The following is a 16,397-nucleotide window of genomic DNA, read 5'->3' as shown; positions in this document are numbered from 1 at the left end:
CAAAGAAACCCTGAGATATCGGCCATGACTGAGGACGAGAGGATATAGTCGACCATGTTTTGGAGGTATTTTGGTTTCAAAACGAAGTAAAACCGTTACAACTTCTTTAAGAGTCATGTGGTCTGTAAATTCTGCAACACCAGAGTCAAGTACTCAGACAATACTACAAATACATCCTTGTTCCTTTAAGTATTGGGATATATAGTATTGTTTCCTGTGTATCATGAATATAATCTTATCACCAGATTTTTGTCCCCCATATTTGAAATCTTTTTTCTGATTTACATTTTGTTGCCATTTTCTTTACCATTTTGTGTTCGTCTTTCTTTGCCAGTGACGTTAACAGTTGAATTGAACAACTTTTTGACAATCTCTCCAGAGCAACCCCAGGGTGGGAAAGGATATCATGCGAAGTTTAGAGATTAGTACAATTAGAAGAGGCATAAAGTTGAAGCAAGAAACATGAAAAAAAAAGGATGATTTGTGTACGTGTTCTCTGGATAAGCATCTACCGATTAAAAACCAGAATCAGCATGTACCAATGTTTATTGCCTGTTACAGCACAGAGAAAAAGAAAGTGAAAGTGTATACAAAAGTTATTCTGGATGTCGTTTTTTCAAATAGAAAACCTTTAAACACTATAAATGAATCATTCAGATGTCAGTCCAACGATCCTGTTCATGTCACAAACATTAATATACAAAGATGTCACACCGTCTTGACACACGAGAATGAGTTTGTAAGTCAACCACTTCACATTCTGCGGAAGAAAGGAAAGTGTTTCCAAGTGCATCGAAACCAAAGCTATAGAAAGGAACACCTTCAGCATCGACGCGTTCATATCATCAGTTGCTCAATGTGTTTCCAATTATAAAGTGGATGACAATACATGCCATTCAACAACAAAACTTATATGGTGAACCATTTCAGTCCAACTTCCTTTCAACACCGACATCGTCACATTTGGCAGAAACATTACTCAATATCGCCTCGGACAGGAAAAAAAACTACGTTTCTACAAGTGTCTTCATTCGAGTTAAAAAATAAGGATGTTTTTGTAATAAATGTGCCGCTAAGAGAAAGAATCTTCTGGCTGAACTGAAAGGGTTGATACATGAAAGTGCCAGCGGTGCAAAGTATTGATGAAACAAAGGAAAAGAAAAGTCGGTATATTTACACATTTGATCAACATTCAATGCAGCGCTAACACACGGTTTCATTTTTAACACCTCAACAGTTCGTGTTAGAAGGATTCAGTGTGGTTAAATGAACACAGAACTTCCTCAACTCCATTGACCACCCTGGCCCAAGAAGGTTCTTTATTTCGGTACAGAACGGCTCCGTCTAAACGATATTTAAAACACATTTACAGCTTGACCCCCCGGTTAGGACCGTCAATGAGTATTTGTTACATTTACACAAACAGCAATTCTGCTATATTGTCCGGTCAAGACGATACTGTAGGTTTTATTATCTGAACGCTTGATTTATACATCTTCATTTTCCTATTTGTTAATCACAAAAGATGTCAAATAAAATGTGTTAATATAATACACTCTTGCAAGTCCTTACTCCTGATTAAGGAACCTTTTAAACAAGATATATTAGAAAAAAAGTTTACTTAATTTAGCCGACTGCTTTTTTCTATTTTATTTTTAACGCATAAGAAAAGCAAATACTACATTGTGGTAAGTCTCAACAAAAAATGGCCGAGTAGCAAAATGATCAATGTATTATTATTAAAGTGACATAGCAGATCAATTGGAATTATGAATAAAAAATATGAATATACAAGATCATTGTAATCTTCAATGTTGGCAAATTGCTGTGAATGTAAATAAAAACTTTAAATATATTTTTAATAATTTCAAACAGACATTTTAAAACAATTGCCACCACATTTTTTTTCCCCATCAACTCCATGTCTTTTCAACAAAAGCGTGCTTCATTCTTTTTATTTTAAAAGGTCATCGATGCATGCATTCATAGCTGTAACACAAAAATACCCAGAGAGGAAAGTATCATTCGCTTTAAAACATATATTAGTCATTTCAGTTGTTTTATAACAATTTTTCCTACAGAAAGGTAAAAAGTTAAATAGAACCCAACAAGTCATAGAAAAATGTACATTCTTTCCAAAAGAAGAATTAAACTAGGAAAGGTTCGATTAAACGTGGTCAGATGATGGTAACACTGGAGGAGGACTGGGCATTCTCCTCGTGGGCGTGGCTCTTCAGCAAGTCTTTAATGAACTGCTCGAGGGCAGGGAAGTAGCCCTGGCACTGCCACGTGTCGTTGTGCGTTCCCTCTGGGAAAATAGCCAAGCGCTTAGTCCGGGAGGGAGACAGCTCGTACAGTTGCTTCATCATGATCGGAGGGATGAGTTGGTCGGACAAACCGGACACGAAGAGGCAGGGCATGCGGCACGACGCCACCTGCTGGTAGGACAGGAACTGATTCCTGTAGCACCAGAGGGGAAGCAGACGCATGGGCAGGAAGGAGAAGAGCGTCGCCGCCATGTGGGGGATGCTCAGGAAGGTGTTTTCCACGATGATCGCGGCCACGCGATGAGGGTTGACGGAGGCCAAGCGCACCACGACGGCGCCCCCTAGCGAGCGACCGAATAGAATCACTTTCGTCTTGTCCAAATCCGGGCGCGTCATGACGTAGTCCAGGGTGGCCTCGGCATCCAGGTGCAACCCGTCCTCGCTGGGATCCCCCTCGCTCTTCCCGTACCCCCGATAGTCCACAAGCACCACGTTCGCTTTCAGGTTGACCAGCATGAGGAGGGCGTTGGGGACCCTGTGACCGATATTGCCGGCATTTCCATGGAAATAAAGGATCGTGGGAGGAGAAGAGGGGGAGCTTTGGTTTCCGGAGGTGACCCCGGGGGCAGCGTCTCCTCCCGTGTAGCGAAGCAGGATGAGGTTGAGCTTGACGCCATCTTTAGTGCGGATGAACACATTCTCGTGCGGGATGCCCGTCGGCATAGGAACGTAAAGGCGGGACGAGGACGGCTGGTCGGGGAAATATAAGAGGACGTCTTGAAACTTGTACAGGATGCCCGCAATGGAGGCGAGGATTAGCCCGAGGAGGAAAAAACCTCCGTATAAGTGAAAAGTCAGAATTAGCGCCAGCAGGGAGACCCGACACGCCCCCCACGACCAGGAGACCAAGGTCAGTGTGCAGCGTTCCATCGACCCCCACAGTCTCCAAGGCTTCTCCATAGCTTATTGAAACAAGGGTCACACAGTATATACCCTGAAAACAAATCACATTTATTTAAAGTATATTGTTTAAAAAAAAAAAACAAGTTACAATTACTTCAAATAAAAATACAGCATCTCTTTGTAAAACTGTAGCTAGCAAAGTTAAATCAATTTACTGATGTTGTTTACGTCTTCCTAGTCCAAAATGACTTAAAAATATCTGAATGAATCCATACTGCTCGTCGGTATCATCCTTCTTGTTGTTGGAGTCGTGACCTGAGAAATAACACCTAGAAAACGCAAAATAAGTTTGTATATTTTACATTTCTTTGTAGTGGAAACTCCCGGTATCTCAGCTCCTGATTGAAGATTATTCTCACTTCTTAATTACCAAACAACGTGGACACTTCAATACAAGATGGACATTACAGACGAGCAGTATGGAGGTATTTGGATGCTTTTAAGTCTGTCTTTTTGGACGAAGACGACTCAGCTCCGGTCGCTACATTTAAATGAACATACATTTTTGCGTATAGCTCTAGAAAGTAAAAGAATACTCTGATAACCCTGAGTTGTATGAGGTTGAGAAGAAAAGAGTAAAATGTCTGACGATTATTATTATTATAAAGATATATTGCGATACAACAATTTATCGCTTATTTTAAAGAAACAACACTTTTTCTGGCTTTTAAAACACAGAAATGAACAAACACGTTCTCTAATCAAATTTTAAACTGCGTGTAGGAAAGTTCTTCTCAAAATATTAACAATAAATGTAAACTTACAACAATAAAGTGCATTGACGGTCTCAAACAACCTGGAACAACATGCAATACCCAGTATCAGTCATTGTTCACTATTTTAACTTTAATCTTTGTTTTAAAGCCAAAATGACTTTTTTCTTATTTTGTTTTTCTTCTCAAAATGCCGATAAACAATAAACACTTTACTTTTGATAAATACCAACTTCCTAATTCTAAGTAGGTTTTTTTTGCTTTTTATTAAAAGCATGAGCAGTTTCATTTTACAATAGGGAACAAAGTTAATATTTTTAACAATGGTATTAGTTGCGATACTAAATACCCAGATATCGGTATCGGGACCATAAATGTCGGATCGGTGCATCAATGCTGTTGACAGTCACTTAGTTCACGATAAAATGTCAACACAAATCCAACTAAACAAAAACACACAGTAGTTTGACAATGAATATACAAATAATGCAATTGAATTAAATTAATTTGTGATTTATACAGGAAGGAAAACTGCATTTCTTATGGTAAATTCATACATTTTAGCTGTATTGTTACCGATATAATGCACATTTAGTAATGTAAAGAAGTGCCTCACTTATCGACAGACTCTTTTAGGGGAAAACAAACTTGTTTAGTGTCCATTGTATGTCATGACACGACACAGGAATAGAACTTTATAGATTCTAAGGCATGAGCAGCAACGTCAGCTTAAGCTAATGCTAAGTATTATTTCAACAATGAAGAATTAATAAACAGCAGCATTTAGCAACACCAACGATAAAAGAGTAGGTTGGCGGTGGGAGAATAAAACAAGAGTAAAATAAAATAAAATACACCAATATTTGGTGAACTTACTGAGCAAGTGTGCAAGCGAGCTAGCAGCAGCTAGCATTGACTTATAAATGATTGACGAGGCGAAGGTTCACTCACCCTTCTCTCATCTTCAGGCGCTCGGATGCATCTCAGCTCAGGTGTCGCTGACGGCGTCAAGTATCGTTTGAACGAGACAAATAATTCAGATATATTGGGTTTATGGCACAAGGAGACCTGTCAAGAGCCGGCGAGGCTAGCAGCACAGCTGGTTTAGCTTCTTCGTGTGTACTTCCGGTGTCGAGACCGGAACCAGAAGCAAGGTTCCGCCCGACGTTGACTTAAAAGCAAAAGTAACTTTCCGAAAATATGTTCGACAGCAGAAGGTGACCATTTTTACAAAGCTATTGTTTTTAAAATGTTCTTTTGTTGTTAAACTAAGTTATTTTTGAAACTGTAATTCAAACTGTAGCCACTAGATGTCAGTGTTAGAAAGCGTTACATTTTGCAATAGCAAATAAAAAGCTTGTTTTTTTTTTAATATTGACTGGATATTACCTTGAAATGAATAGTAAAGTTATAGAAAAAGAATGCACAATTGAAATATTATGTGCCCTGCGACAGACTGTCGTCCTGTCCAGGGTGTCCCCTGCCTCTCGCCCTATGATTCTGGGATAGGCTCCAGTCTCCCCGCGACCCTGACCCCGGATAAAGTGGTTGTCAATGAATGAATGAATGAATTAAATATAATGAACTACTGAAATAAAACCTTTTTTTTTAAATCCAGTTGATAATAAATAGTTTTTATTATTATTATTATTATAGATGAATGATTCACACATATATAAACAAGGTTTAAATTGATTTGAAGGGCAGGAACCTGTTGAGTAGAAATGTACGTGTCGGCATATTAGAACGTTTGTCACTCAATGGACCTCCACACTCGTATCCCACCACTCAGTTATTTGAAATGTGACACTTGTTGTGCAGCTGGAGGGGCCAATAAGAGCAGGACGGAGCGGCTCTAGGGCCGGCAACGACTGTGATGACCTGATTGGGAATTTTATATCATCCGGCCAAAGGACTCGCTTGTCAATTCACATCACACTCTGGCTCAACAGTCGAGCACAATATAAGATGACGGCGACTTTCTTCAGTCTTTACAGCTCAAACTAAAATGAAAAATTTAAAGTTGTTTTGAGTATTCCTTAGCAACAGAAGAAAGCACTAATATTACTAACTTATATAGGTATTGATGTAAAAACTTAACAGGTTTCTTGTAACATTTAAAAACAAAATAAAAAAAACAAGAGCTTGTTATGATGTAAATTATTTATTTACATAACGTGAAAGTAAGTCACAAAGCGCTTAAACAATCAAAACAATACTCACTAAAGTATATACTTTAAAGGTCAAGATAACACTGAGAACAACACAGGAGTTCCAGAAAATCAAGGAAAAGCCTGAACAAATAAAAATGTCTTAAGATGTTTCTTGGCGGAGTCAGACGAGAGAATTTTTTTTACATGTTGTTTGAACGCCATTTCGTTTTTAAAAAAAAGAAAAGGAAAACTGCATATACTTTAAAATAAATTACTAAATAGTACATTTCGGACATATAATGTCACAAGGAGCTTTACATTAAAAAAAAAACATCAGTCATTTAAACATGACATAGAACATTGAAAAACGGCACAATAGAAAAATGATATCCATACAAGAAGATACATTCAATTTATGTCATAGAACAACATAATAAAATGAATTTTATGTAAACCACCAGAAAATAAATTGTAAATCCATTGATGGGTCCAGTTAAGAGTATTGAAAGGTGACGCCATATAAAAGTCTATAAAAGTGCGTTTAAAAGTGCATGATTTCAAAGAAGGCTATAATATCATGGTTAAGATTTGGACACACAGGACTTCACAGTACACTTGTTAAAATGAAGAAGCACAGATCAGGAAATTGAAAGTTGTGAAATAAGTCACTATAAATGAACGCACAAAACGAGAAGCGTGAAACACATTTGCTGGTAGTTTAAGGAAGTCGAAAATACATTTGGATTTAATACATATTATATTATATTATATTAGTGTTATATATTAATAACATATTATATTATATTTAGTGTTAAATTTCTAATTTTTGTAAATAATTGTATATTCTTAAGATCGTTTTTATTTTATTTTGTATTATCTCTTTATTATTTCTTTTTCCTTGCACTTTATTTTTTTAAACTGCGCTGTTGTGAAAGTGTGTTTCCCCTCTGGGGATGAATAAAGCTTTTCTATTCTATTCTATTCTATATTAATTAAATATTCCAGTGAAAAATGTTATGATTTGCAACTGCAATATCTAAGGTGAACGAAATTGGTGGAGAAAATATAGAGATTGTGAATTATAATAGCCTTTTTACTGTATATACCTATTAGTACATTTAAAGAAAATTAGATTACGATCCTCACTCCATACCAGTAGGTGGCGGTAATGCACTTGTATGTTGTTTGAAAACCACCATAAAACAACAAGAGGAAGAAGATGAAGACTACTACTACTACTACTACTACTACTACTACTACTACCACTGAGAAGGAGGAGGAGAAGAAAAGGAAGAAGAATAAGAATAGAGTTGAACACAATCCAATAACATCACAAGGGCTGTTAAAAAAAGAGCTGAGCTTAAAGCAACAGCTAATGAGTTTTCATGATGCATCATAGTCATTTTCAAAGCTCAATATTATGGTATGAGTTGTAAAATGATCTGAGGTTTTATTGAATTTATGTACCAGAGTTTATGGAGAAGAGAGAAGGAGAGTGCCACCTAGTGGCCATTGAAAATGAAAACCTCATCAAGAGGTAGAGACCAGAAGGAGTTTTGTCTGGCAAACGTTTTTTCAACAAATATAAATTATATGATTTACTAAATACACACATCAATCCTCAGACTCGATTCTTCGCATCTGTCTCTCTCTAAAAAAAAAACCCTCACCATCTCTGCTCGGCACTAAATTCGATGCACAAACAGATAAATTGGGTGTCCATGGCTACAATGTAAATGTGGTGTCACCTTGGAGACAGAGCTTTTCTTTGAGAGGGACAATTACACTATAGCGACTCGTGTCTCCCGTTTGACTCGTCCTCGTTCTCCACACATCTCAGCAGACCCTCGACAGGCCTTTTGATTTTTTTATTTTTTTCGGGGGACTAAAGCAGTGGCGGTCGAACAAAGTCAGAAGAGTAATTATCGCCTCACATGTTGAACATCCAAACGTACCTGACAAACAGGCCGGGGAGAGTCTTACGGTGCAGCTGCCAGAAATAAATGGGGGTGAAAATGGCTGCGTGTCTCGCGGCGCAATTAGGGGACCTCCTGTGGAGCCGAGGCAGACGCTTAATAAATGCTATGTATTTCCTTTTGCAAATAAGCCTTCAGTGAGACCCCATGCAAGATCAGTGGTTGTAATTACACTGCAGATGTTACAGATGTGGCTCATGTTGTAGTAGGAGGGTTGATCAGTACCACTGTGTACGGATGGGACGCATCACCTGGTACAATTTTCAATGTCAATTTCAGAATGTCCAGAACGTCCCTCGAAGGATTATCAACAAGAATTTATTAAGAATTCTAAATTTTAAACCAAATTATCTTTAATTCTATTGATAAAATGATGCTCTTCATACTAACATCTTTTCAAAGGAAAGCTTTTCTTTTTTTAATTTATGCTTGTCTTGCAGTTTTAAATACCAACTAGTAACTTTACAAGTTCTTACAAAGACACTGTTTCTTTAAGTGACATTACTGGATATGATTTAATAACTTTCTTTGTCAGTTAGATACAGCTAACCGATCTTAACTAAAACGTTTTAATCAAGTGTGATGTGAAATTAAGGAGATTTAAAAACCAAATGCTAAAAGCGCTAGCTTAGCTAGAAAATAACAATGCTAGCTAGTCTTAGACTTTCTGTCTCCACACTCTTTAATGTACAGATATGCCTTTTATAGGAACTCAGAGCAAACACACTAATGCTCCATTATAAAGAGGATGAGAAGTCTGGTTCTGTTAAGGCTTCTTCAGCCAACGTATTTTTGGAGTTACAAGAGGAAATGTACGTCCATCCATTTGACGGTCGCAAATGGTGCTCACTTTTTTTTCGTCCATAAAGTCTCTTTAAAAACACTAAAATAACCTCCATACTGCTCGTCTATATTGTCCACCTTGTAATGACACCTTGACAAGAGTAATTGTTTAGAAAAAAAAACAAAAAAACTTAACTTTACAAGTTCTCACAAAGACACTGTTCCTTTAAGTGACATTACTGTATATGATTTAATACATTTCTTTGTCAGTTTGATACAGTTAACCAATCTTAACTAAAACGTTTCAACGAAAACGTTAGGAGATTTAAAAAACGGAATGCTAAAAGTGCTAGCTTAGCTAGTAAATAACAATGCTAGCTGGACTTAATTGATTTATTTCCACCAGCGATGGGTTGATGAGGTCACATAATACAGTTATGTAGTGAAGACACGGTATCATGATACAGTGATTAATTGATACATGATTCATTTTTAACCAATAGTGCCATCTGGTGGCCTTTCAGAATCCCTGGTTAAATTACAAACAATATATCATTTTAAATCAAATCAAGGAGATTTTCAACAACAGAAAAACATTTAAACGATTTATATCATTGTTTCTGTAAAGTAGTGAATCATGTGGGTCACAATAAAGAGTGTTAAAAGCAGAGGGTTTGTAAACAAATCATATATATTGATGACTAGATATTTTGTATTGGGGAATGTATATTGACCAGAAAAGCCACTGGGGATATGTAGGACTACGTTCCTAAAGTAAGGGAGAAAATATGCATGAGGGGCATTGAACCAGACCCTCGGATCGGAGAAAGTGATGTCATAAAAACTACCACGGTCTTCGCTCAACCTCCTCCGATGGCAGGGATAATTACTACATTCATTTAATCGAGCCAAAAATAAAGATGAAAAGATGACTTTGAGAGAAGGCTTTTCTTTGGCTCTCCAGACAGTTGAATACAGCTTGATTTAGCATCGCTGGCATTAAACCATTGTGGAGGATGTGTCGAGTGCTTTGTTGATGAAATTCATCCAAGTTTTCTTTTCTTTATTCTTCTTTTTTCTTTTTTTTCTTTTTTGAAGCAAGCTTTTGTCTTCTGGGAGAGATGAAACTCTGAGGAGGAGTAACTCCCATGCTAGCAATAGCGTTATTTAACGGACAGTGTTAGCCGATGGATGGATGGATGGATGGATGGATGGATGGATGGATGGATGGATGGATGGATGGATGGATGGATGGATGGATGGATGGATGGATGGATGGATGGATGGATGGATGGATGGATGGATGGATGGATGGATGGATGGATGGATGGATGGATGGATGGATGGATGGATGGATGGATGGATGGATGGATGGATGGATGGATGGATGGATGGATGGATGGATGGATGGACCGACGGAAAGATGGATGGATGGATGGATGGATAGACCGACGGAAAGATGGAAAGATGGATGGATGGATGGATGGATGGATGGATGGATGGATGGATGGATGGATGGATGGATGGATGGATGGATGGATGGATGGATGGATGGATGGATGGATGGATGGATGGATGGATGGATGGATGGATGGATGGATGGATGGATGGATGGATGGATGGACCGACAGAAAGATAGATGGATGGATGGATGGATGGATGGATGGATGGATGGATGGATGGATGGATGGATGGATGGATGGATGGATGGATGGATGGATGGATGGATAGACCGACGGAAAGATAGATGGATGGATGGATGGATGGATGGATGGATGGATGGATGGATGGATGGATGGATGGATGGATGGATGGATGGATGGATGGATGGATGGATGGATGGATGGATGGATGGATGGATGGATGGATGGATGGATGGATGGATGGATGGATGGATGGATGGATGGATGGATGGATGGATGGATGGATGGATGGATGGATGGATGGATGGATGGATGGATGGATGGATGGATGGATGGATGGATGGATGGATGGAAAGATGGATGGATGGATGGATGGATGGATGGATGGATGGATGGATGGATGGATGGATGGATGGATGGATGGATGGATGGATGGATGGATGGATGGATGGATGGATGGATGGATGGATGGATGGATGGATGGACCGACGGAAAGATAGATGGCTAGATAGATTTAGATGTGGTGGCATCACAGAATAACAGAATTAAATGTTATAAATGAAAATAAAAGAAGTAAATAAAAATACCATCAATTGAAATAAGAGACATGTATGCAGAATTTCATGTAAATATATAAAAAATAAAATTAAACAAAATTACATTTAATTAAATAATATTCACATTTAACGCATTAAGTTTTATTGTATTTTCAGTTTAAATTTTAGATGCTATAGTCCAAAAACATACAAAGGTAATTTGACGGCTCTCACTTGTCAGTGGGTTTAAACGGTTGCCACCTATATGAGCTCCAGAGACCTTCGATGGCTTCCATTCAATCGTAAAAACCATTAAAAAAAAACTACACGACACTAACAGATGAAAGTGAAATGAGATCCGTGAGTAAATTAGCCTCGATGAAAGTGGTTCAGGCCAGCATGTTAGCTACACATGTAGCTCGTCTTACAAAAGAGCACGGGAAAGCACTTTTCTTTTTGCTGAATCGGGAAGAAATGCTTCCCTTATAGGGTGGGTGGGGGGGGAGGTACGGCAAAAGGCTGAAGTGCAAAAAAAGACACTCGGGTAATAATTCCTTGTCACCTCAGGTGCGTCGGAATGAATGTGAGTTCATCGTGATCAGTGTTAAAATGGCAACATCCTGGACAGACCATAAAGAGCCTCGAAGTGATTGAGAGGCAGGATCCACTTTCAAGCTCATGTTGTGATCTATGGATCTGGCATCTCACGGCTCACCCGGTCACGTGACCCTGTAGTGAGCCCGTGTTATGGCCTCTGCTCAGGAGGCTTCGTGATTTACAGAGTTTCAAATCCAAGACACTCAGTAAATCAGCGCTTTCTCTCCTCCTCACAGTCTTGGACTTTCCATCCAAACACTCTTTAATGTACAGATATGCCTTTTATAGGAACTCAGAGCAAACACACAAATGCTCCTACCCAAGTGCAAAACTAATAGACTCAAGGACTCATTCATTCCTCGGGCTATTAAATTGTACAATTTTGAGTTCTGGGGCAGGAGTGGAGTGAAAGTATCATGATGTTCTGTTCTATGTTAGTCGTTGTATCCTTTGTCTTTGTTGTTTTTCTTTGATCTTGATCTATGTTCTTTATCTTTATCTTTAGACTTAGATTGTTTGTCATCTTGTTCTTTATCTTTATTTCTCCTTGTTCTTGTTCTTATTTTATTTTGATTTATTTTTTATAAAAAAAATTGATGTATGTATTGGCTATTGGAAAAAAAACAATTTATTATTATTATTATTTTACCAATAAAGTTTTATCTTTACCCTCCCTTATTATTAGGAGGATAAGTCTGGTTCTGCGAAGGCTTCTTTAGCCAACAATCTATTTTTTTTGGAGTTACAAGAGGAAATGTATGTCCATTCATTTGACGGTCGCAAATGGATCTCACTTTTTTTTTTTGTCCATAAAGTCTCTTTAAAAACATTCAAATAACCTCCATACTGCTCGTCTATATTGTCCACCTTGTAATGACACCTTGACAAGAGTAATCGTTCATATAAAAAATAAACAAGTCTTTATTTTAAGCCTGTTTCTAGGAGTAGCTAAAATGCTAACATGCTACATAGTCAGGTAGGCACTTTCATTTCAATCTACCTACATTTAAATGTGTTATATCTGTGTAACTGTGATCAGAAATGAGTAATAACTTCCTGTCTCTATTTGGATTTTGTCATCTTTATGTGCCTCGATCTTGACAAGAAACAAACAAACTATACTTTATCATGTGGCGATCTTGACGGGTTAACTCAACAAGAGTACATCAAGTTCTGTTTTCGCCTGTAACTTGACATTGCATAACAACGAAAATACTTTAAAGATTCATCCGTGTGTGTGTGTGTGTGTGTGTGTGTGTCCCTATTGACAGTTTATGTAGTTGATTCATGTCCTGCAGGCACCGGCTCTTCTCCTGATTGCAATGTGTGACTATCGCGGAGGCCCTGACCCCGCCGTGACCCCATAAATAGCCCGACGGCGTCACGGTAGCTTGCAAAAAAATCAGATGATGCCGATCTTCTCTTAGCTGATTGATATGAACTGCAGCCTATAATTTTCAGCGTATCCTTTATTCAGCCCTAGTCCCCCCTTCCTGGAAAATGGAGCACCGCCGTGGTGCAATGCATCATGGCTCCATCGAGCCTGCAGGACCGGGAGTCAGAGGGATTGATGGTCCCCTATAGATCCACTGCTGAGAGGCCCTGCTTAATTGATAAAATGAAGGCTTGCATGCATTAAAAGGGGGAAAAAAAGGTATTCTCTAATGGAGCTAAGATCGTTTGTGGGTCTGTCTTAGATATATGGAAAACATGCTGCTTTTTTTTCTACATTTACAACATGAGTACACTTGAAAAAACTTGAATTTGCCTTGGTATTTACCCAGACCTACTTCCTCATCTTAAGTTCAATACATTTTCTACCACGGATTCCCTGAAGTACTTCGGGTTCAACAGGTCGTCAACGAGTCACAGGGCACAAAACAACTTGAATAACACACAAAAAAACTTTAAAACTGCAGAGAAAGTCCACAAGTTTCTCTCAAGCTGGGGACGAACCTGCAACCTTCTTGCTGTCTGGTGGTCGAGCTAAACCCTACACAACCGGGCGTCCTGTTTACTGTTTTTATGCTAGCAACAATGCTAGCGAGAAGATTCGACACTGAAATCCATGTTCGACTATGCAGGACCGTAATGTAATGGGTGTTCAGTAGTGATGTGTTGATGAGGCTTCATGATACAGCAACAGTTCAATGAAACCACTAAGAAAACCACCTAGAGGTCTTTCAAACCATATCATCTGAGACACCACTAGTGTTAGACCCTTTGTGGCACTGTTTTAAGAGTTTAATCTCCTCTAGAGATTTGTTAGATGAGGCCTCTTTAGGCAGCTGATGCTTTATAATAATACAGTTTGAAAGGCCACTAGATGGCGCACTCAGAATCAAATATTATAAAGCAGAGAGTGCCATCTAGTGGCCTTTAGAAATAAGACACTGTACTGATGCTGTATCATGATGTATCATCGACCCATTACTAGGTTCCTCTCAACATCTAAAAACATTGTAAATGGATTTTTGGTGTAAAAGGCTAATATAGAATAGATTAGAAGTCCCATAATGCACTGCGATTACCATACATTTACATTAGAACCAAACTGCAACCCAACAACAAATGTAACAAGTCTTTCCAAAATTGCTCCTAAATCTTGAAAGTTATCTTTCATTTAGAAAAACATTAGCTTCAGGCAAGAGTTTTCTCATCCAGAATCGCACATATCGTGATCTGAACAAACTCTTGCAGTAAGAGTAAAAGGTTTTTTTACTTGTTAGCATTTAGCACCAGCACTTATCTAAGACATGATGATTGAAATGCTTTTTTTTTTTCGTTGTTCTATTTTAGCTTTTACTGAACTTCATCATTCCTTTTTAAACGTCTCCAAAAAAAAGAAGGGGCCTGACATTGATGTGTGAGAGACAGAGCTGTTTCTTCAAAGTACTTGTCTCCGCTGGGCAGCCCGGGCCGACCTTTTCTCACATCAAATTACGCGTTCGGCTGAGAAAGAAACGGGGAAGCTAACACAATTGGATTTCAGATATTTTACATTTCAGGTTAACTACATTTCCACTGATGCATCTTGCAGAGCCAGCCTCCCAAAACCCTGCCACGCATTGATGGCCGGCCTTGTAATTGTCTTCACTTAAGACGTGGGATATTAGATTTCCCTGGATTGGCACAGATGCGTGTTGTGATCAGATGTGAAGTGAAGCCACCACAGGGGGGGGGAAGAGAGCGAGGAGGAGGAGGTTTCGCACGTGACTCGTCGACTGCAGAGTATGTCTGCAAAGTCATCTGAGGTCGACCGGTCCCTGTGATCCAATGAAGGATGCGGAATTGAATCTGGGTGACGGCACCATTCCCGGGGAAAAAACCTGGAGTACCGGGACCCGCCGGCTTATTTTGGGGGTAAATACGGTGCATTAGCGTAGCGTGTTGTGGCCTTTGACGCCGCCGGAGTTCAACTCCAAACGGTGACCTCGGGGGAACTTCTCGAGCGAAGTACAGTTGATTTCACGGGCTTCCGTCAAAAACATTTGTTATTCCGATCTCTCTCCGTCAGTCACTGGCAAAGCCTGCCGGAGTTGCAAAATGACAATCATCAGCCCGGAAAAAAAGGAAAAAATGAGCGCGGTTACATAAAGAGCGTGGACTTCTGTGATTAGGGCTGTAAGCGAGCCTCTAATACCGCGATGATGTATTCCGGGCTCAGCATACAAACGCTCCCAGCTGACATGAGGGAGAAGCTTTTGGGGATTGGAAGCGAAAGAAAAACGATGGCCTGAGTCCAGCCTCGTCAGGCGCAATCTGGGCCGAAAACTCCTGAAATCCCCCCATCAGTAACTTAAGCATTATTAGCTCAAATATCCACAAAAATACCTTAAATAAACGTCTTTTGTTTCCCTCCCCCCCCCTTGCCCTTCCTCCGACTTGTAATGTATGCAAACTATACACACACTCCAGTCAGAACACCGTTCGCAGGCGAGATGAGAGCGGCTGGGATTACACGCCGGCCAAGATCTGACTTGGATTTCCAAGCTCTTCAAAGGCTCCACGCGGCATTTCTCTCATTTTCCCGCAGGTTCCATGGGACGCCATCTCCCTTTCATCCGGAGGTGCTTCTCTCTGACAGCGGAGATTAGCGAGGAGCCGACGTAGTTACAGACGCCATCTTTTGTTCCCTTTTTGCGTTCGGTGGATGGAAAAAGTCGACATCGGGTCAAGTTTGAAAAAAAAAAAAAAAAAAATGGAAGCTTGTTGAATGTGACGTCTGCCTCGGAAGTGACCGAAAATCCCGCCTTCTGCTGTTTACACTGGGATTTAATAGAACTAGTCTTGCACAGATAATGCTTCTGTTTACTGATTAAGAAAAGTTGCGGATAAACATGGAATCATTTTAGGCTCAACAACAGACTTAGATACATTTTTTCGCCCAGTTTTGAAGTACATATTAAATTATAAAAACACTTTATGAAGTTAAGTGTGAATCTAAATTTGCCATGTATTGAAATTATGGATTAGGGGTTAAGATAAATGTTTTAATTTAGGGTTACAGTTAGGGATTAGAGTTGGAGTAACAGTTATGGTTCAGTTTAAAGTTAGTGATAAGGTTAAGGTTGCGGTTTGGGTTAGCATTAAGGTTAGGGTAATGGTAAGGGTTTGGGTTAGGTTTAGTGCTAAGGTTGAGATTTGGGTCAGGACTAGGGTTAGGGTTAGTATTAGGGTTGGGGTTTGGGTTAAAGTTAGGGTTAGTATCAGGGTGAGGGTCAGGGTGAGGGTCATAGTCAGAACCAGAGCCAGAGCCAGAGCCA

General features: G+C 39.3%; 1 protein-coding gene across 1 annotated transcript; it reads right to left on the bottom strand.

Moving 5' to 3' along the window:
• Window positions 1-528: 528 nt before the first annotated feature.
• abhd13 (abhydrolase domain containing 13) lies at window positions 529-5,052 on the bottom strand. Its single transcript, XM_087803804.1, has 2 exons — window positions 4,895-5,052; window positions 529-3,261 (listed from the first exon to the last, which is right to left on the bottom strand). The coding sequence occupies exon 2, from the start codon at window positions 3,225-3,227 to the stop codon at window positions 2,178-2,180; it is 1,050 nt and encodes a 349-aa protein (XP_087659930.1). The 5' UTR covers window positions 3,228-3,261; window positions 4,895-5,052; the 3' UTR covers window positions 529-2,177.
• Between the last annotated feature and the right edge of the window lie 11,345 nt (window positions 5,053-16,397).

This window comes from Callionymus lyra, chromosome 12 (genome assembly GCF_982586985.1).
Source record: "Callionymus lyra chromosome 12, fCalLyr1.hap1.1, whole genome shotgun sequence".
NCBI lineage: Eukaryota > Metazoa > Chordata > Actinopteri > Syngnathiformes > Callionymidae > Callionymus > Callionymus lyra.
This window is presented reverse-complemented; position numbering and strand designations above follow the sequence as displayed.

Excerpts from the sequence above, each read along its gene's own strand:
- abhd13 (XM_087803804.1), bottom strand. The coding sequence starts at position 3,227 with ATGGAGAAGCCTTGGAGACTGTGGGGGTCGATGGAACGCTGCACACTG.